General features: G+C 37.3%; 3 protein-coding genes, 1 long non-coding RNA gene and 1 other non-coding gene across 6 annotated transcripts; 3 read left to right on the top strand and 2 right to left on the bottom strand.

Annotated features, from left to right (window-relative positions):
- The first annotated feature begins 1,375 nt into the window (after positions 1-1,375).
- On the top strand, positions 1,376-2,480 carry LOC148923325 (uncharacterized). The gene is made up of 2 exons (XR_016132330.1): positions 1,376-1,626; positions 2,273-2,480. It is a non-coding gene; the product is annotated as an uncharacterized LOC148923325 (long non-coding RNA).
- Positions 2,481-5,859: 3,379 nt separating this feature from the next.
- LOC125207289 (U-box domain-containing protein 45-like) lies at positions 5,860-10,470 on the top strand. 2 transcript variants are annotated; one of them, XM_048106566.2, is made up of 6 exons: positions 5,860-6,061; positions 6,675-6,774; positions 7,048-7,233; positions 7,451-7,558; positions 7,869-9,049; positions 9,458-10,470. In XM_048106566.2, exons 2-6 carry the CDS (start codon positions 6,724-6,726, stop codon positions 10,236-10,238), a joined length of 2,307 nt encoding a protein of 768 aa, XP_047962523.2. In that variant the 5' UTR covers positions 5,860-6,061; positions 6,675-6,723; the 3' UTR covers positions 10,239-10,470. The 2 variants fall into 2 exon arrangements, with proteins under 2 accessions (XP_047962523.2, XP_088918075.1); XM_089061949.1 differs by lacking the exon at positions 5,860-6,061 and adding an exon at positions 6,173-6,303.
- Positions 10,471-11,107: 637 nt separating this feature from the next.
- On the top strand, positions 11,108-11,180 carry TRNAK-CUU (transfer RNA lysine (anticodon CUU)). The gene has a single exon. It is a non-coding gene; the product is annotated as a tRNA-Lys (tRNA).
- A 279-nt stretch (positions 11,181-11,459) lies between these two features.
- LOC125204257 (uncharacterized) lies at positions 11,460-12,809 on the bottom strand. The gene is made up of 2 exons (XM_048102859.2): positions 12,613-12,809; positions 11,460-12,545 (listed from the first exon to the last, which is right to left on the bottom strand). The coding sequence occupies exons 1-2, from the start codon at positions 12,679-12,681 to the stop codon at positions 11,679-11,681; spliced, it is 936 nt and encodes a 311-aa protein (XP_047958816.2). The 5' UTR covers positions 12,682-12,809; the 3' UTR covers positions 11,460-11,678.
- A 91-nt stretch (positions 12,810-12,900) lies between these two features.
- Positions 12,901-17,353, bottom strand: LOC125206347 (EEIG1/EHBP1 protein amino-terminal domain protein). The gene is made up of 9 exons (XM_089060028.1): positions 17,202-17,353; positions 16,254-16,939; positions 14,978-15,945; positions 14,578-14,833; positions 14,251-14,475; positions 13,996-14,169; positions 13,605-13,793; positions 13,414-13,527; positions 12,901-13,318 (listed from the first exon to the last, which is right to left on the bottom strand). The coding sequence occupies exons 2-9, from the start codon at positions 16,887-16,889 to the stop codon at positions 12,989-12,991; spliced, it is 2,892 nt and encodes a 963-aa protein (XP_088916154.1). The 5' UTR covers positions 16,890-16,939; positions 17,202-17,353; the 3' UTR covers positions 12,901-12,988.
- Positions 17,354-19,077: the final 1,724 nt, after the last annotated feature.

Genomic DNA, 19,077 nt, shown 5'->3' with positions numbered 1-19,077 from the left:
TTATAAATAGCAAAATTAGACTTCTAAACTAAAGAACTAGCAAAAAATATACATTACTTAATTTTATTTTTTTTTAAAGTTACAATAAAGAGGTACAATTTCAACGACCACTACGTGTCCAAACTTCTTCAATCATGTTGTTCATGAGATCAAGATGAGCTTGTTGGTTGCGCATGCTCTCTTGAGCTTGTAATCTCTCGCTGACTCCATAGGGTAAACCTCGAACGATCGGCGGGGCTGCATGAACTGTGCTCAGAGCGGCTTCATCGTCGGACCACTGGCTAGCTGCACGGCCTTCATCATGAATAATCATGTTGTGCAAGATGATTCACACGTATATGACATTGACGATATGATGTTTGTACCAGGAACGAGCTTGAAGCACACCGAATCCTCACTCCACGTCCTTCCGTGCAGCCTCCTGCTTTGCCGCAAAAACCTCTCTCCTCGCACCCGTTGGGCAGGAGATCGTCTTCAAGAAAACTGGCCATCTCGGGTAAATGCCGTCGGCTAAGTAGTACCCCATATGATGCTATCGTCCGTTGGCAGTGAAGCTGATAATCGGACCATTGCCATTGCATTGCTCGGTGAAGAGACTGGACGAGTTCAACACATTGATGTCGTTGTTGGACCCCGCCACGCCAAAGTGAGCATGCCAAATCCAAAGACTGTGGTCAACGATTGCTTCAAGGATCATCGTCGGGTGGGTACCCTTATACCCACTGGTGAATTGGCCTCTCCACGCTGCAGGACAATTCTTCCATAGAATTTATGTATACGTCCCGGTTAGTCATTTCCATAGAAAGTTAAATAAAAATTTTATAAAATACAACACTAAAAAACACAAGTAAAAGCACATCCAAAGAATAAAATAAATAATAGTGCAAATGGATCCCACATTCCATTATCACACACTCTAATTATTACACACTCAATCATTTCTTAAAACCCGCACGTAACTCAACTGGGACTTCTAATGCCGAACGGAGGGAGCATGTATTATACGTATAGTTTCGTTGATTAAGTATTATAAAAATGTGTGCCTAATGTGTGTGTGCATGCATGGGATACATATATATAAGTAGGCTACTGTGTGCATGAAATATATACATATGTAGTTAATCTTATAATTGTATCGCACACGCTAATACACACTATCCTATATTATAAAAGAAATAAGGAAAGGGATAATGTTGTATTAATTTAATATTGCATACTATACTTCTACGTGTCAAACTATAAGATTGCATGCAACACATCTATACGAGTCATGCAACTAATAATAACAATTAAACAAACTGGATAGGTTTTGATGATATAACATATGCGTGGCCATATTTGAACTATTATGCTTAAAAATCTAGGAAAAGTTGCTTATATAAATTTAGTTCTTTTATCAAGGGGAAGGGGAAGGGGAAGGGGAAGGGGAAGCAAAAACCGACCCATGTACTAAAATATATACCCACACATATTGTGTTACGAGGGGAATTTTATTTGGAAAAATGAAAAGGAGGAAAGAGGTTCAGAGAGTAAGATTAAGAATAATGCATTTGGAGGGAAGGTGGAGAAAAAAAAAACAAGGAAAGAAATGGTTAGAGGGTCGAAGATGATTATCTTCACAACGAGGTGTGTATAAATCACACTTTTAATTTTACATATTTTATGTGATTGATTGCTATGTGTTAAATTGAAGTGAATAATTGAATTATATGATGTGAGATTGAAGTGGTTATGTGTTATTTGATACTGAGGGTGGAATATGATATGGATATGTGATTTGTGTAATAGATATGTTTATATATGGTATTGGAGTTAATTGATGGAATACATGGATATGTAATTGATGCAATTGATATGTTTTGCATATGACATTGAAATTAACTGAATCATTGGATTAAAAAGGATATGTGATAGTCTTGTCCTGGATCTGAAATCACAGTGGACATAATGGGACCTTCGGGTCAATCATATTGGGACCTTCTGGTCAAATCATATTGGGACCTACGGGTCAATTCACAGTGGGACCTACGGGTCAAATCACAGTGGGACCTTCGGGTCAAATCATACTGGCATATTGGAAATCCCGGGTAGATACCAGTCTTGAACTATCACAGAATAATAAACTGAACAGAGTGGCATATGCATATAGATATGAAATCATTTTTTACTTTGTTGATTATTTGTTATAAATTGATTGTTTGGGTTGTGGAATTAAAGGTAAGATTTATATACACTGAGTTGTGGCTCATATAAACCACTAATATTTTTTCAGGAATAAGATATCAGTGACGTTTTTGATTGACGTGGGTCATAGGAACTCAACATGTTATCAGGGTCGGCGGCTGACGCGTTTTGGCAACCTTCTCCTCCTCCTCATTTTTTGCATACAGATAAATATATAGTATATAGAGTGGTGAGAGGGTCCCACTATGGTTTAGAATATTTTGAAATATGTACTTGATAAAGGTTGAGTTTTAAAATTATTTATAGTAAGTGCATAAGTCATAAGGGTTGGGGTGTGACACAACGTGTGAACAATCTGGAGAAGCAGCTCTCTTCGCATCCTAAACCGTCGGCGAAAAATCGGCGCGCCCCACCGGAGATGTTTCGCGAAGTAGTCCTCGAACAGGCGTTGATGATCTAGGACATGCTCTCGACGGACGTATGTCCATCGGCGGATAGGCCTCGGGACCTGCTCTTGGGCCTGTTGCTCGGCTTGCTCTTGCTCTTGCTCTTGCTCTTGTATTGCATGAATATCAGAGAGAATCTGGTTCCCGATAACAAACATTGCGCGTTCCATAGTCCGACCAATATCTTCTCCGGAAAATATTTTAGAAAAGTGAGTGAAAGAGATATTGCAATGGAGAGAGATTTGAGAGAAATGTGTGAGAGTTGTGTGAAAAATGAGTGAAATTAAGGTATATTTATAGAATTGAAAAAGAAAAAAAAATGCGTTGATCGGGCCAACGCGTGATCGGGCGCGCCCCTGCAATGGGCGAACGATCTCTCGGTCGTCCTCGGGCAATAGGGCGTGAGATCGGACATCTATTGTGGATGCTCTAAGGACTCGTTTGATAAAAAAGATGGATATGAGAAGATATGTAAAATAAGATAAGAAATACGGGTTTCATGTCAAGATATGCGATATGATTTTTTTTCGTTGTTATTTGATAGAACATAAATTATCTAAATTTGTATAGTGTATTAAATAACATGGTTTAACTTGATAAATTGATGAGTTGCACAAATATTGTTAAAGTTATAATTTTGGTAAGATTAAGAAATGCCCTTATCTTATATTAGCTTTGAGTTAAGCTTAATTATAATATCAAACAATTAAAAATATCCATATATAATTCCCTATTTTTGTATTCCTAACTTATCAAATATATATGTTCATGCAGCAAAACATAGATACAGTATTACAGTATTTGCAATGTAGTGCCCATGTATTTCAAGGCAATCTCATTATATGAGTTAATAGTGGTTGTCTCGACTCTCGTCTACTCTATCGTACACTTTTCAATAGTTTTGAAATGATTATTGAGCTTGTAAGCTAAGCCAAACAGCATCTTAGCCCACAATTGTGACACTTGCCGAAATTCTAAACGAAAAAGATGTTGAAATCGACAGCATCATAGCAAGTTTAAAATAAATAAAAAGAGCATAATACACTCACATGAAAGCGATAATATCATATCAATATTAAAATAATAAAAAATCACATAATTCACTCACATCACTGCAGTTTAGAAAATGTATTTGTTGTCTCCTCTTAACCTTGGTCACAATCTTTAAAATATCAATCAATCATTGGATTTATTTTATGAAGTTGTGTGTAGGTCGGCATAATCCAACAATACAAATGACCTGACTACGTTAGAACTGGTAACAGCTGGTAACATATAGCCACACAAACTTAGAAGCCAAGCACCGTAGATACGGTATAGATCGGATGTATCGCAATAAGAAATTGGAGAGAGAGATAGAGATTTCATTTGCATGAAGGATAATTAAGGTATTAAGATTAGCGCCATCTGGATATACATTACAAAAAAAATTTAAGTTGATATTTGTAATAGTACAAATGATAGGGATGATGATAACTTAATTTCTATTGTAAAGACATTGTGCTAGACTGTGGAATTCCTAGAGGTAGATTTAGCGAACTGCGCTATAAGAGCATCTCCAACCATTACACTAAACTCAAACCTATTTTAGTGTAAATGTCACGCTAAATATTGATTTTGCTCCAATCATTTACACTAAAACTCAAACCTAAAAGAATATTCCTCACCCACTAACTTTTTATACTTTTCAATCACACCTATATATTTTATCTAAATTACACACTAACCCGATGAAACTTTGTCAATATCTTAAATTAAATTAAATAAGTATAATATAAGATTTATTAATTAATATAACTAAATATGAAATCTATTATTTATTAAATAATAAATTATAAAATTCAAAAAAATTAAATACAATAAAAATACTATAAAAAAATATTTCAATGTACACATAAAATAACTAAAACTCAAAATTAAAATTCATTTAAAAATACCACAAGTACATAAACATACTACGACATACACATAAAATAACTAAAACTCATTGTTCGAAATTTGCATATTGTTCTTACAAATGGTCAACTGTGCATTTCGAAGTTCAAGACGAGTACTTTTATTTTTTATTGCATCATAAAAATAATTGATTCCATAGATTTATATGCACCGCTAAGTTATTAATCTATCTAATAAAATTCTGAAAAAATATTGATTCTATATGTTTATATGTACCGATATGTTTTTAATCTATCTAATACTCACATTTTGATTCTGTATTGAAAAGTAACGGCTCTTAAAATAATAGATTTTTTTTTAATTATGTTGAATAATATAACAATAATATGGGCCAACCCACTATTTAATAACTAATCAAATATAAATAAGATTGGATTAGGGTATTTTTTCAAGCTTCTTCTTCCTCACGCCTGTAAGTTTTTCAATATCTATATTTTAATTTTTCTATCTTCTCTTCTTCTATTTTGATAAATATGATTTGATTTGGACTTGAATGTAATAACTAAAAGTATAAAAAGTGTTTTTGGTATACTTTTAGTGCAAACCTAAAGATAGATATTTTTTCTTCAAAAATCTATAATGAGATTGGTTTTGCAGTACCATTGAAAATATTTTTCTATTGCATTTTAGGTTTTCCAATAGGAGATGGTCTAATTAGATGTCATATTAGCACCACTTAATATCATTAATATACCCCACTTCCGGGACGTTTGCACTTTTAGTTCTAGTTCTTTATTATGAACTATATGCTCCCTCATTAATGTTATCCATATTCAAATTGTAAAATATTAAACAAAGTAACAAAGCAACAAAATTATAAATACATCATTAATTTAATACTACTATAACTCTAGATTAGATCAGAAAGTCGCTAGTTACTTTCGTTAAGTCAAGAAACGGTTGAAATTAAAAATAAAACATCTGTTAGAATTTAATATTTCAATTAAAATATTTTTGAATCAACTTCTTGTACCTTTCAAACTAGGGGAGTTCAAAAGTTTGATAAAATCTAGTACTATAACGAACTAGTAGTACTTATTGATTATTGACCTTGTGGGCAAAAGGGACATTACCCTGCATTGATGGCCGATTTGCTAACTGACAAACTCAAGGCAGTCGGCAAATGTTGGCCTGTGAACTGGGGAGACAATGAATTTCCATTTTTACCCCCTACATCATTTTCGCTAAATGCCTCTGTATTAAATATTGAGTGAAAAAATATTAAATAAACTTCTCTTTCCCAATAGAATATTAGTTCTAATATTCCTTCACCATTTAAGCCCCTGCAAACTGTAAAATAACCCTCAGCCCCTCCTTCATTGTTTATCTCTCTTCTTTCTCTCACTAAAATCCGCTGATCCAAATTTAGAAAGCCTTTTGTTTCCTGGAAGTTAGTGAAGTTTCGGCATTATCGTTTTCTTGTCAGTTATGTCGGTTTGATGAAGGCTCCCTTGGATCTTTTGCGGATGATTCTGGTATGTTTCTTCGGTTGCAATCTGGAAGCATTTATTTTCAAATGTGGTGTATCTTTCTTCAGTTATGTGTAGTTTCGAGCTGTTTGAGTTTTACTAATTGCAGCTGATGATTTGATAAATATCGTTTGACTGACAAAAAATGAAAGGATATTTTTCAAAAACGAAAAACGAATCAGCTGATGGAGAGTTGCGTTTGTGGTATTGATGTTGGATCCTCATTTGCCATCTGCTTCCCTGTTCTAGTGTGTTTCTTCTTCCATCCTGGTTTTATGGATTTCGATTTTTCATTGCAAGTGTAGATTTTCAGCTAAGAATTTCTAATTTCTTATTCAATTTTGATTAGTCGTTGTTTTTGGGAAAGGACTAATAACTAAATCTATGATTTCTACTAGTGACATTGATCACTAATTATTGTCTTGTTACTAATGATTTCCTTTTCAATAACTTGATGTGACATGCTAAAAACAAGTTGGGTCACACAAGTTGCTATTTCTAATGATGAACTGGTTAAAGAGAAAGATAGACTTCTGCATTTTTGCGAGCTTAATTAATTATTCATTTGCTCTCTGATGATGAATGATTCATAAACCTTACGTTCTTCGTTAATTTTCAGGTTTTCGCAAATCCCATTTTAAAACAAAACCGTTGTTTCCACTCTTAAAATGGATGCTTCTGAGATTGAAGAAAATTTAATCTCCATTGGTGAGCCAAAGGTATGGAATGCAATAGCTAGGTTTCTTTTCATAGTAGCTAGCTTATTAAAAAAATATTTCTTGGTGTTTGACTTGTATAGTTTTATTTCGGAAATATGTTCAACCTTGGAAATTATTGTAGTAGCTCCATTCTTGGCCATGTAGAATCTTTACTGTTGGCTCACATGAACTTATGGATAATTATTGCTTTCATAGTGGATCACCCACCCGGACATTCTTGGTGGCTGTTCTGTAGGTATGTTTACTTATTGACCAAATATGGTCTTGGTGCAGTTACATGGCCAGATGTGCAAGAGCCTGTGTACCATGTATGTGAAGGTGCTTTCGATTTTTCCAGACCTAGAAGCAGCTAGGCCAAGGAGCACATCCGGAATTCAGGCATTATGTGCTCTGCACATTGCACTCGAGAAGACGAAGAATATTCTACAACACTGTGCAGAGTGTAGTAAACTGTACTTGGTATGAAAGCTTCTGATTTCCTGTTTACTTTATCGCCTGCATAAATATGAACCTCAATCAGATAACCAAAGTAGTAGTTTTGGTATCTTGTCACACTGCTTAATTTCTTATTGGTTACTTCACTTACTTCCAGAGAGAAATTTGAAAGCAAGTTCAAAGTTATATTTAAAAGCATGCCTGCAACAGTGACCAACTTTATTACTTTTCTACTCGCCAGGCAATAACAGGAGATTCTGTTGTTCTAAAATTTGAGAAGGCGAGATCTTCCCTGGAAGATAGTTTAAATCGGGTTGAAGATATTGTTCCACAAGTTATTGGCATGCAGGTACAATTTTGTAGTATTGTTTATTTTTGGAGCTTATAGTCCTAAATTTGAGTTTTGATGGTGGAAATATCTCACCTCTTTGTTTCCATGAATTATAAGAGCTATGGGTGGTGAAAACTTACTCAACTTAAAACAAACAAATAAAAAAACGTAAATAATTCTGTGAGCACTTGAAGACTAATTGATGATGCGTCCATGTAATTATTTCTTTGATTTGGGATTGTTATCTTCAAGTTATATACTTTGTAAAATTGTCTTTCCAACCTTACATTAAATCTCATCTGAATGGTGTTTTTTGGTGTTTTTCAAGATTGGTGAAATTTTGGCTGAGCTCAGAAGGATTGAGTTCGCACTTGATCCTGTGGAGAAGCAAATTGGAGATGAGATTATTGCCTTGCTCCAGCAAGGAAGGAATTTTAACAGCAGTTCAAATGACAATAATGAGCTTGAATCCTTCCACCAAGCTGCTTCTAAATTGGGTATCACCTCTTCAAGAGCTACACTTAGGGAGAGGAGGGCTTTAAAGAAGCTCATAGACAGAGCTCGGGCTGAGGAAGACAAAAGGAAAGAGTCAATAATTGCTTATCTCCTTCATCTCATAAGGAAGTATTCAAAGTTGTTCAGAAGTGAGCTATCAGATGATAATGACTCACAAGGTTCAACGCCTTGCTCACCTACTGTTCAAGCATCTTTGGATGATGGTATTGTTCTGGGCCGCAGTGGCTGTGCCTTTGACAGACAGCTGTCAAAACTGAATTCTTTTAATTTTAAGTCCAATTTCCGGAGATCAGACCAGATGACAGTCCCTCCTGAAGAGTTAAGGTGTCCAATATCATTGCAACTTATGTACGATCCAGTTATTATAGCTTCTGGACAAACATATGAAAGGGTTTGCATTGAAAAATGGTTCTGTGATGGCCACAATACTTGCCCTAAAACTCAGCAGCAGCTCCCTCATTTATCGTTGACTCCAAATTATTGTGTTAAAGGTTTGGTGGCTACATGGTGCGAACAGAATGGTATTCCTGTTCCGGATGGCCCACCAGAGTCCCTTGACCTTAATTACTGGCGGTTAGTGTTATCAGAGAGTGACTCTACAAATTCAAAGTCATTAGAACGTATCAGTTCGTGCAAGTGCAAGGGTGTTAAGGTGGTAACTTTGAATGACAGTGGGACCATTGAGGAAGCTGAAGGAAATGAAGAGGAAGAGATTTCTACACAGGAGGATGATTGTGAAGTTAATATCTTTCAGAAATACAAGGATTATCTGAGAATATTGGAGAATGAGGATGACTTGATGAAGAAATGCAAAGTGGTGGAGCAAATAAGACACTTGCTAAAGGATGACGAGGAAGCCAGGATTTATATGGGGGCTAATGGTTTTGTCGAAGCATTGCTGCTATTTTTGGAGTCTGCTGTCTATGCCAAGAATGGGGTGGCTCAGGAAATTGGAGCAATGGCTCTATTCAACCTTGCTGTAAATAATAACAGGTATGCTAAGATCCAAGTTACAATTTCTGAAGCTTTCAGTAGCTATGCTCTATATACAAGGTGACTAGAAGTCTTCTGGTTGTGTAATTAAACATGAGTGGCAATGTGGCATTACGCCAGCCATGTCAGAAATCTAATAGTAGTAGCATGTGTTGAATTCTACCATTTCCTGATCATGCATGTGTAACACATCGTATCATAATTTTTAATACAAACAGAAATATCTTAGTCCGTCTACTCATTCAGAATATATCAATTTTTTTTCTTGGACCAAAATGACTATATATTCAGAAATGCCTTTTAAAGAACATGCTTTGGCACGTCTCACTCACCACCACTTCTTTTGAGGGCTTGTGTATACTAAATTACTGGAATGCTCACGTAAGACAACTTTTCTGTGCTTTTCAGAAACAAAGAGTTGATGCTGGCATCAGGAGTACTTCCAATATTACAGAACATGATTGTCGATACTGATTCTGTCGGAGAAGCTACAGCTCTTTACCTGAATCTTTCGTGCCTCGAGGAGGTCAAGCCTGTTATAGGAACTACGGAGGCTGTCCCTTTCTTGATCCAGGTTCTTAAGAATGAAACTCACGAGCAATGTAAACTGGATGCTCTCCACACACTCTATAACATTTCGAGTCAAGCCACGAATATTCCTTACCTCCTGTCAGCTGGCATTGTTGATACCCTCCAAACTCTCATCGCAAACCCGGGCAACCAGGCTTGGACAGAGAAATGCATTGCTGTGTTAATATATCTATCCTCAAGCAACACCGCAAGAGATGAGATGATAAAGACTCCTGGGCTGATCAGTTCGCTTGCCACCATACTGGATTTTGGTGAGCCCATCGAACAAGAACAAGCTGTGGCTTGCCTTCTGATATTATGCAATGCGAGTGAGAAGTGCAGTCAAATGGTCCTACAAGAAGGGGTGATACCTTCGTTGGTGTCCATTTCAGTGAATGGGACTGTGAGAGGAAAGCAGAAAGCGCAGAAGCTTCTGATGTTTTTCCGGGAGCAGCGGCAACGAGACCCCCCAACTGGTCCTACACAGCCGGGGTCTCATATTTGTGCGACGGGGCTGGCCTCTGAAGATACAAAGTCAAAGACAGTTTCCAGAAGAAAAGTTGGTAAGGTATGGGGTTTCTTGCGGAAGAACAAGAGTTTCTCTGTATACCAATGTTAGAAGGGAGTTTACTGCTGTAAAAGTCTTCTGCTTCTCTGATGTTTTACCGAATGGGTTCTACGGCGCACCGGGGCAACGCAACACAGTAGGGTAGATGGTGTATGAGTATAAATTAAGGGTAGAAGAAGAGCAATGTGATAAAGAAAATCATAGGTGTGAATAGTTTGTTGTAAATTCTGGGATTCATATATGGAGCTGAGTAACTTTTTGGTATAAGCTTTGCATCATGAAATGAGCTCCAAATTTCCGTCTTGTTTTTTGCGAAAGCAATTCACCCAATTTTGTAGGTGTTTTTTCCCCATAGATATGCTCATTTGCTAGTTGCCACTTGCCACTATGTAATAAACTTTTGCATTCAAGAAAAGAAAATGAAAAATACAAATTTGCTAGAATACCAGAGTCTAACTACGGTTTTGTAGCTCTCTTAGTCTATAGCTTTTGCTTTTCATTCTTTTCTTTATCTTTTTTAGGGGAGATATACTCTACGAAATTATATCCGTCTACGTTGAATGGAGTAGTATACTCTTGAAATTTATGTAAATATTCATCGAACAACTTAATTGTTAAAAGGAATGCCACCGTTTTTTAATTTGTCAAGGTATTCTCCTTTTTTTTTGTAATAATAAGCATAATGTATGAATTAGGTACATAATTGTTTTTTAAAAGGTAAATAATAAGTAGAAAATTCTATACGCATCTTTTAGGCATAAATTGCACTTCGAAGGAAGCAGTGTAGTAGTAACATAAGAATTTATTAACAGCATGTGCAGATGAGCTTCCTTAAATGGTAATGCTGAATGCAAGTAGTAATAAACTGCTTGTTTTGGTAATTTGAATATAAATATAAAACAAATACAGAGGATCAATAAGCCTGTCTAGCTCAGTTGGTAGAGCGCAAGGCTCTTAACCTTGTGGTCGTGGGTTCGAGCCCCACGGTGGGCGATTTTTATTTTTATTTTTTTTGGGTTTTAGAGTCCATGGATTCTAATTTTTGCTTATGCATTGGGATCGAGCCCATTTTTGTGGTTTTTTTTTGGGTTTGAGCTCATTGGATTCCAATTTTTGCTTATGTTTTGGGATCGAGCCCATTTTTTATGATTTATTCTAATTTTTTGCTTATGAATTATAGGTTCGAGACCATTAGATTATTATTTTTATTGTCGGTTGATTGGAGACACTGTTTTGGGTTTACCCTCAAAGTTTTCAAATTGGGCACACAACTCAAACGAAGTAGCCATGTGGAGTACTAGAAAGTTTCATTTTAGTTTTAAAACAACAATGTGAAAAACAAAGAATAATGAATAATGATATGTAGAGAATATCTATACATGTAAATCAAGTAGCAGCAGACACCCTACCCTAAGTGAACTTAATTTGACAGCCATACATATATATTGTAATTCTAGTATGAAAAGAAAAGTGAAAAAGTTAGCAAGTAGTTCAGTTTGATTGGATGAGTGGAATATCCTTCAAATGTACATGTTCCTCCTCCGTCTCCATTTGGTCATCCATGCTCTCCTTGTAACTGCATCCTAGCGTCTGGTCGAAGGCATGGTTCTCCTCCTGTGAGCAATCCGACACCGGCGACGTGTTTGCCGACTGATACGAAGAGTACATCGGCGAATCCCCTGCCGACAGCGGCTCTTCCAGCGCCTTTATTCTGCTCTTCCATGAATGCATCCTCTTCACCGACAAATGTATCACTTCTCTCGGAACTCCACCGATTTCGTCTTCCTGCACCTTCCTCGCTGCGTCCGCGTACGAATACCCCTTCTCGAACTGCACCGATTTCGTCTGCTCCTCCGATTTGCAGTTCTCGTCGATGCTGATTTCCTTCTCGCCACATCCCATCCCCACCAGCACCGACAGCACGAAGCTCAGCCACGAGATCAGACGCGCCACCGCCCAATCCACCAACGGCAACTGACGGATCACCACCACCGATTTCCTCACCGCCTCGTCCAGCAGCTCCGGCAGAGCCTCCGCGCGCCGCACCACCCCGTCGATCCCGTCGAACACGGCCGCCGATCGGGGGATGATCGCCTCGATTTTACCTTCGATCGTCAGGATTTGGTCGTCGATCACGATCAGCAAACCTAAACATCTATGCGCCGCGCTGTGTACGAAGGAGGGGCAGAAGGTGTTGAATATGGAGATGGTCTTCTTCGCCATCGGTCCAAGCGGCGCGTCCAGATCCTGCGCCTTGGCGCTGGCTTTGCGCGCGATGGCTACACAGGAAGCGCCGCACGTGTGCAGGGGACGCCGCCGTGGCGATTTTCTGGCGGTTTGTCCGTGAGAAATCCATGGCTGCGAAGAATTAATCGGTTAGGAAAGTAGAAGAAAGTGCAAGTAAAATGAGAGATGAAGATGATACCGAAGTTAGAGAGGAAGCCGCTGAGTTTAGAATGTTTGCAGGAAGCCAAATGAGATTGAGAAGCCCCATTTTTGGAAATGGTGTGGAACAAAAAGGCTACAGCTACGAAAGAATGCATAAAAAAGCATGGATTCAGGATGCTGTATGGTTGTCATTCAGCGTGGCCGTTTTGTTTGTTGGAGTTGGTGAGAGAGAGATAGAGAGGGAAAATGCTGTTATAACTAAATCCATATCCTTATTTTTCTATTACTACTATGATTTTTCATAATCAAAATTGCAACAGGCAAATAGAAATTGCAACTCTAAACCATAATAGTATATGTTGTTGAAGAAGCTCGACATAAATAATAAGAGTCTACAAACATCTTCCACATAACTAATCATCATCTCTCCATATCTCACGGAGCAGCTGATACCGGATAGCATTGGTACCTCCCTTTTCCTTAGGCATGAAGCTAAGCTTTGCTAATGCAGCAGAGCTCTGGTAGCTATCGGGGATGATTGTGGTCAAGGGCGAGTCCAGCTCATCCATCTCATCGTCACTGCTGTAGGATTTCTTCAGTGTCGAAAGCCTGCTACTCTTGAGCACTTGCTTGCCTACCTCTCCCACACAGGACAGCAGAGCTGCTGGCGGCGGTGAATACTTTGTACCAGTTGAGACGTGGGGAAAGCTTGTGATCATCTCCTCTGGAGAATCTGGCCTCTCCTGAATGCAGAGCGAATCCTTTTCAACTTCGATGTTTTGAAAATATTGTTGCACTGATTAAGTTGAAGATGAAGAGATGTATGATAGATACTAACCTCTGCACTGAGGATGTGAATTACGTATGGTGGGATGGGATCGGGGCTGAATTCGTCAGGGACAAAGTTTTTTAGAACCCTTTTGATTATTGCTGGGCCGAACATTGGGCAGACCTTTTGAAAAAGGAAAAGGAAATGGTTGGACGAGTGTGAAGTTGAAATAGGTAATGCTAGTAGACTAGAGATGTCACCTCTTTTCTTGTGGAAGCATCAACAAGCATTTCATAGGGAAGCATCATGAGATCGCTCAGTGCACGGAGGAGACAAAATGCCTTGTAAGGTATTGGTTTGCTGATGTCCCCAAGAGTAACACCTTCATCATCTGTTGAGTCATCTTCTAATCCAAAGAGATCTGTGAGCCATCTTGACCAGTTTCCAATCTACAACGCAGTGAGAACATTAAACCAACTGCTAACAAAACATGTACTAGTTTTAAGGGTAAGTGGCTGAGAAAATTGTAACAAAGCATTACGCAAAAAGCAAATACTGACAACAGAAACTTAAAAAAAGAAAGTAGTTACTATAATCTTTCCGGACACTATAAAGTTGATAATTTTCATGTAACATCACGTATGCACTCACAATATTTTTCAATTGTGCTCCAGTACCAAAGCTTGCTTTGCCAGGCTTCACTGGGAGGACTTTGGTGTCACTAATGGGATCAGAAACAGGATCAGTCGGCATAACTTTGGCAGATTCACGCAGAATAGCATTGAACATTGCCACATCGAGCCTATTAACTAACTGCTGCATCACCTAAAGCAAAAGAGAAATCATTGTTATACATCAAGTCAAGTCATGTATGAACGTTTTCATGCGTAGGATATCAAGAGATACCAGTATAACCAGTGCAGACAAGCAGCCACATGTCTGCCCTCGTGCCTGAATTGGACAAAGTCTTTCACGGGCATCTTTGAATGCTTTCCTCCACAACTCTATTGAAAAACTTGCCTGCTCATTACCACCCAAATAATTTCTTCTTGAGCTGGTTTTCTTTTTACTTGAGCTTCTTTCTTTGTTACTGTCTTTGTAAACAGTGGGCTGCATATGTGGTATAAAAGTCTACAGCAAACAAAAAACAAATTGGCCTTCAATGTATCTGAGACTAATGAAAATTAATAAATGATGGTATGTTTTGGCAGACAAAGAAAACTAACAAACAACCTGCCACCAAATGGACTCAACAATTCGAGAAAACAGCCATGATTCAACTCTTTCGAGTGCAATAAGGAATGTCAAGACGTCTTCCAAGTCATCGGATTCATCAATTGACTGAGACCGATGCCCCTTACCCTTAAGACGGGCTGTGTCTGAAAGTCTTCCATCATTACTATTTATACTTGGTTCATTTGGCAGTTCTGCAGCAATCTGGCTGATAATGGACCTCAACATTATTGAATTGGATAACCAGAAGGTTAGCCTGAAAAATATAGCTTCTCAGGTCAGTCAAATTTACAGCATGATAGAGAAGAAAATTAGTGTATGTGATATCTGAAAATGTTACATAACAAACATCAAGAATCAGACAATATCAAAGTTCTATATATCTGAAACTATGAAATACCTTGGTACATCATTTCCACATGCTTTAGAAACCAGAACTAGCCCAGATACGGCAGTTCTTGCTGCACTAGCTCGTTTAGCTTGTGATCTTGTTCTGCAAGCATTCTTATAAAATCTGGATAGTCGCCGAGCAGGAGCATGGACCTTATGTACAGAACTGGAATGCTCTGCAACTATGGAAAATAAACTCACCTCAGTTGCTGCTGCCTCCCTCAATTCTTCCTCAAGCATCTCGACCCTCATTTTCCATTCATTTTCTCGAAGAGAATGATAAGCTTCTGCTTCTTTTCTTTCAACTGTTCCACTGATTTTACCTACCTTGTTTGATCCATTTGGTATATTCAAGTCTGGCGAATTCCCCCCAACGTAAGTGTCGGCTAGATCTCCATTTACTTTGACTGAATCATGTTTCTTAACAGACTTTGCATGCTTCAGCCGCGATGGTGGGATTGCTGGTCTTCTAGGAGCAAGGTTATCACTTCGCGTTTCAATCTGCCGTCTAGTGGCTTCTTCTTCCGACAATTTCTGCAACAATCTTTCCTCTATACTCTGTTCATCCAATTCAATATTTTTCCTTGACATTTTTTCCTGAACCTTCGCCCATCCAGCCTGTGCATTGTTATTTGGCAAAGCTTCGGACTGCCACTCCTTTTCTCGAGCAGAAAGGGAGTACAAAGAGTTGGACTTAGCACCATATTCTCCATAATGATTGGCTGACATAGCGTCATGTGCAAGTCTATCAAAGGACTGTACTTGCATAAATGGAGTGCTTTTGGAGGCATCATATAACTCCCCACTGCTATCTTGGAAATTTGTGGATGAGGGAGAAGATATGTTTAGTGGGGGACTAGAGCTCTTCTTGACAAGTGACATGCTTCGTTCAGCAAGTTTAGACGAAGAAACATAACGTTTCACTGACTTCCATGTATCTGATGATGCACCAGCTGATGAATGATTTCCATGCCCACTCTGCATTTAAGTGAAAATGAAGACATAATATGAACATTCACCAAGCAAAGGTGAAAGAGGGTGCGGGAGATTATAGGTGTTCTTTAACTATGATTTCTCTCATTATATACTATTCACATTATCAAGGTATAAAGACTTACAATTATAGACTTTCAATTGAAAAATCTATATCTCTACCTCAGTCTATTTAATTTTTTTATGAAATTGTGTCACATTAGCAAGAAAAATAACTTCATTCCAAGAATATATGTGTTCAGAAAAATTCCAAATACAAAGTTTAGATACCAATGAATAACAATCCTACCAACCTTCTCACTTCGTGATGGTGATGGCATTGCAAGCTCAAAGGCTGAAGAGCCAGCAGTGCGTGATGAACGTGAAGAGACATCATCATCTGTATAAGACGTGATTTCTGAGTCGTCATCATCATCACCGCCATCCAGAGATGCTTCATTCGAAAAACCAACACTAGGCGAAGAATAAGATGTATCCTTCAGTTCCAACGTAATTGCCAGAGCCGGCTGCACGGAGCCTTTAGATATTTTCTTGAAAGTTAAAGGAACATTTACTTTTAATTCATCGTCAATCATTCCATAATCTGCCAGGTTTAGTGAAGCTGTAGCCAAGAGATGACCTTTAACTTTGCCATTACGACTCTCAGACAAGCTGAATTCCAAATAGTTTTTACCAAACTTTTCTGTGGCCTTCTTCCAATACAGTGTTGTGGAAAACGTGAAAGACTCACTAAATGCAATGCTGGAATCTCCAGTAACAGCATGAAAGGATCCGGAGCTCTCACTACCATTTTCCCATTTAATCAATACAAATTGAACAGAAGTCAAGGTTTCTAATGGAGGCCAAGGCTTAATCTCCTCTATGGTAACCGTATATTCGACTCGAACAGCTGCACCTTTTTTGTGCTTGGATTTCATCCCAAGAACCATTGCTTTGCGAGAAATTGATCAAATTCTACTTGTGTCTGATTAGGCACAACCTGATCAACAAATCCAAGATATGAAGGGTATTATCTACTTGAATAGGTATTAACTCAGGCGTATGAAAATAAGAAAAAGGGATTTACTGCATTTTGTCAAGTTTAGCTAATACAATTTGCCAGATTGGTCAATTTTGCATAAGAAAATCATCTGCTTATGAAATGCATTATGTACACGTAATCGGAATCGTACCAGCAGAAGATCATGACACAAATAGGAAAATACAATAAATCCGAAAAAAAAGAGGTTTGAGCCTTTCACCTTGCAATGGGATGATGAAGAACAATGAGAAAGGAGAGTCTTCTCCGCTGATTGGAGTAACGAGTCCACTACTGTCAACTTTTGAATGAATGGAAATTGAAGTCGCTGTTCGTCGCGTTAATCTCGAATTACAGGAAAATGCATATAGAAAAATTGAATTACAAATATTTTATCAGAATTCAGCAAAATATTACATAAATCAATGGCATTGTATTGCTATTTATACTACGACGTGGCGGAGACTCAGAGATAATTAGGCGCCAGATTTCTTCAGAATTTATTCGGTTCGTCTCTCTAATAAATAATAAACCATTTTTATTACCTTCTCTTTGACCACTTCGGAATTTGATACACATTTTTTAAATTATGTGTAATTTTGAGTGAAGTATTTTTAAAATGAAAAATGTATTACTACTACAAGTGGGGGAAAAAAAGTAAGAGGTTCTACCAATTCGTGCCTAAGTGAAAAAATAAATCATCGTTTTGTAATAGATAATAGGAGTCAATTGTCAATTAATGCGACATCTAATTTTAAGGCTATATTAAGAGCATTGTATAATATCATTACATTTTTATTTAGTGTATAATTAGCACTATCATTTTCGTTGAGTGATGTTTCATTGTTTTGTAAAATTCAAATTTACAGTGTTTAGCAGAATATATTGAACAAAATTGACAATATGGTTAATACATGAGATCAAGTGTCTCAAATTCGAATTCATCGATAGGCTACTTTTTAAATTTATTTGTTCATTCACAAAAATAATTAATAGGATGATGAAAGTTATAAATTTGGATAATCTTTTTTAGACCGAAACAACACTCTCTTTACAATATATAGTTTGGGTCTTTGGGAACTATCCACTGATTTACCTGCTTTTGATTCAATGAATATATTTTCAATTTAAAACATAATTTTATGGTTCTCTTGCAAGAAAGTTGTAACTTCAATGATTAATTTCTAACTAACAACAAATTTTTAAATAAGTCATGCAACAATGAAGTAATCACGTTCGCAGGCTGAATGAACTAAGACTGCAATTTATTGGTAGAAATTGGCTCCTCTAAAAGACTAGGAAAAATGATTAGGCGATAATGAAAATAGTTCAAGAGAAGAAAAAGTATAATGTTTTTATGTTTAATGTATTGTAACTTACGTTTGGTGAGTACTAAATACGGAGTACAAATTAGAGGTGACAAGTGGACGGGCCGGGACGGGCCTAATGAGGCCCGGTGACATTTAAGCCCAAACCCATGTACTGTCAATACTTCCTTTGTCCCTTGAAAATAGATTATATTTGCCATTTTAGGATGTCCCTTAAAAATAGACCAAATCTATTTAAGAAAACTTATTCTCTCTATTGAGGTGAGTCTCATTCTCCACTTACAATATTCCAATCATTGCTTATGAAGTAGTAGTAATAAGAGCATCCGCAGCGGTGCTCTTGACTAAGAGCATCCGCCTTGCCGTAGGCGCGACGAGTACCCTGCTCGCCGCTGTGCTCTTGCCGACGGCACGGCCCTGCTCGATAAAAAGAGCACCGTCATGCCGAAGAGCACGCCTACGTGATGCCTCTTGATTGGCTCGTTTTTATTCCGTTAAATTTATTTATTTTTTAATTCATAAAAAATAAAAAATAATCCGGAAAAAAAGAAAAAGATACATTTTCGAATTCCCAAAAATATAGCCGTTTTTACCTTTTTTAAAAAAAATTTAATCCCAAAATCATCTATAAATAGTAAATACCCACATTTATCATATCCATTCTTTACCTCAAATTATCTATCATTCATACATAAAATAATTCTTTATTATAAATTTAATTATGTAATTTTTAATTTTTAGGATTTTAATCATGTATTTTTAATTTTTTTA

This window comes from Salvia hispanica, chromosome 6 (assembly GCF_029641045.1).
Source record: "Salvia hispanica isolate PSC_SH4W2 chromosome 6, Shi_PSC_v1, whole genome shotgun sequence".
Lineage (NCBI taxonomy): Eukaryota > Viridiplantae > Streptophyta > Magnoliopsida > Lamiales > Lamiaceae > Salvia > Salvia hispanica.
The sequence above is the reverse complement of the archived record's forward strand: the minus strand, read 5'-3'. Positions and strand labels throughout refer to the sequence as shown.

What these genes read in the sequence shown, in the direction of transcription:
- LOC125207289 (XM_048106566.2), top strand. Translation starts at nt 6,724, where the DNA reads ATGGATGCTTCTGAGATTGAAGAAAATTTAATCTCCATTGGTGAGCCA. An exon ending in AGTGTAGTAAACTGTACTTG is followed by an intron (nt 7,234 to 7,450) that starts GTATGAAAGCTT and finishes TCTACTCGCCAG; the next exon opens with GCAATAACAGGAGATTCTGT. An exon ending in CACAAGTTATTGGCATGCAG is followed by an intron (nt 7,559 to 7,868) that starts GTACAATTTTGT and finishes GTGTTTTTCAAG; the next exon opens with ATTGGTGAAATTTTGGCTGA.
- LOC125206347 (XM_089060028.1), bottom strand. Translation starts at nt 16,889, where the DNA reads ATGGTTCTTGGGATGAAATCCAAGCACAAAAAAGGTGCAGCTGTTCGA. An exon ending in GAGCACAATTGAAAAATATT is followed by an intron (nt 13,794 to 13,995) that starts GTGAGTGCATAC and finishes ACTGCGTTGTAG; the next exon opens with ATTGGAAACTGGTCAAGATG. An exon ending in ATGCTTCCACAAGAAAAGAG is followed by an intron (nt 13,528 to 13,604) that starts GTGACATCTCTA and finishes CTTTTTCAAAAG; the next exon opens with GTCTGCCCAATGTTCGGCCC.
- LOC125204257 (XM_048102859.2), bottom strand. Translation starts at nt 12,681, where the DNA reads ATGGGGCTTCTCAATCTCATTTGGCTTCCTGCAAACATTCTAAACTCA. An exon ending in CGGCTTCCTCTCTAACTTCG is followed by an intron (nt 12,546 to 12,612) that starts GTATCATCTTCA and finishes AATTCTTCGCAG; the next exon opens with CCATGGATTTCTCACGGACA.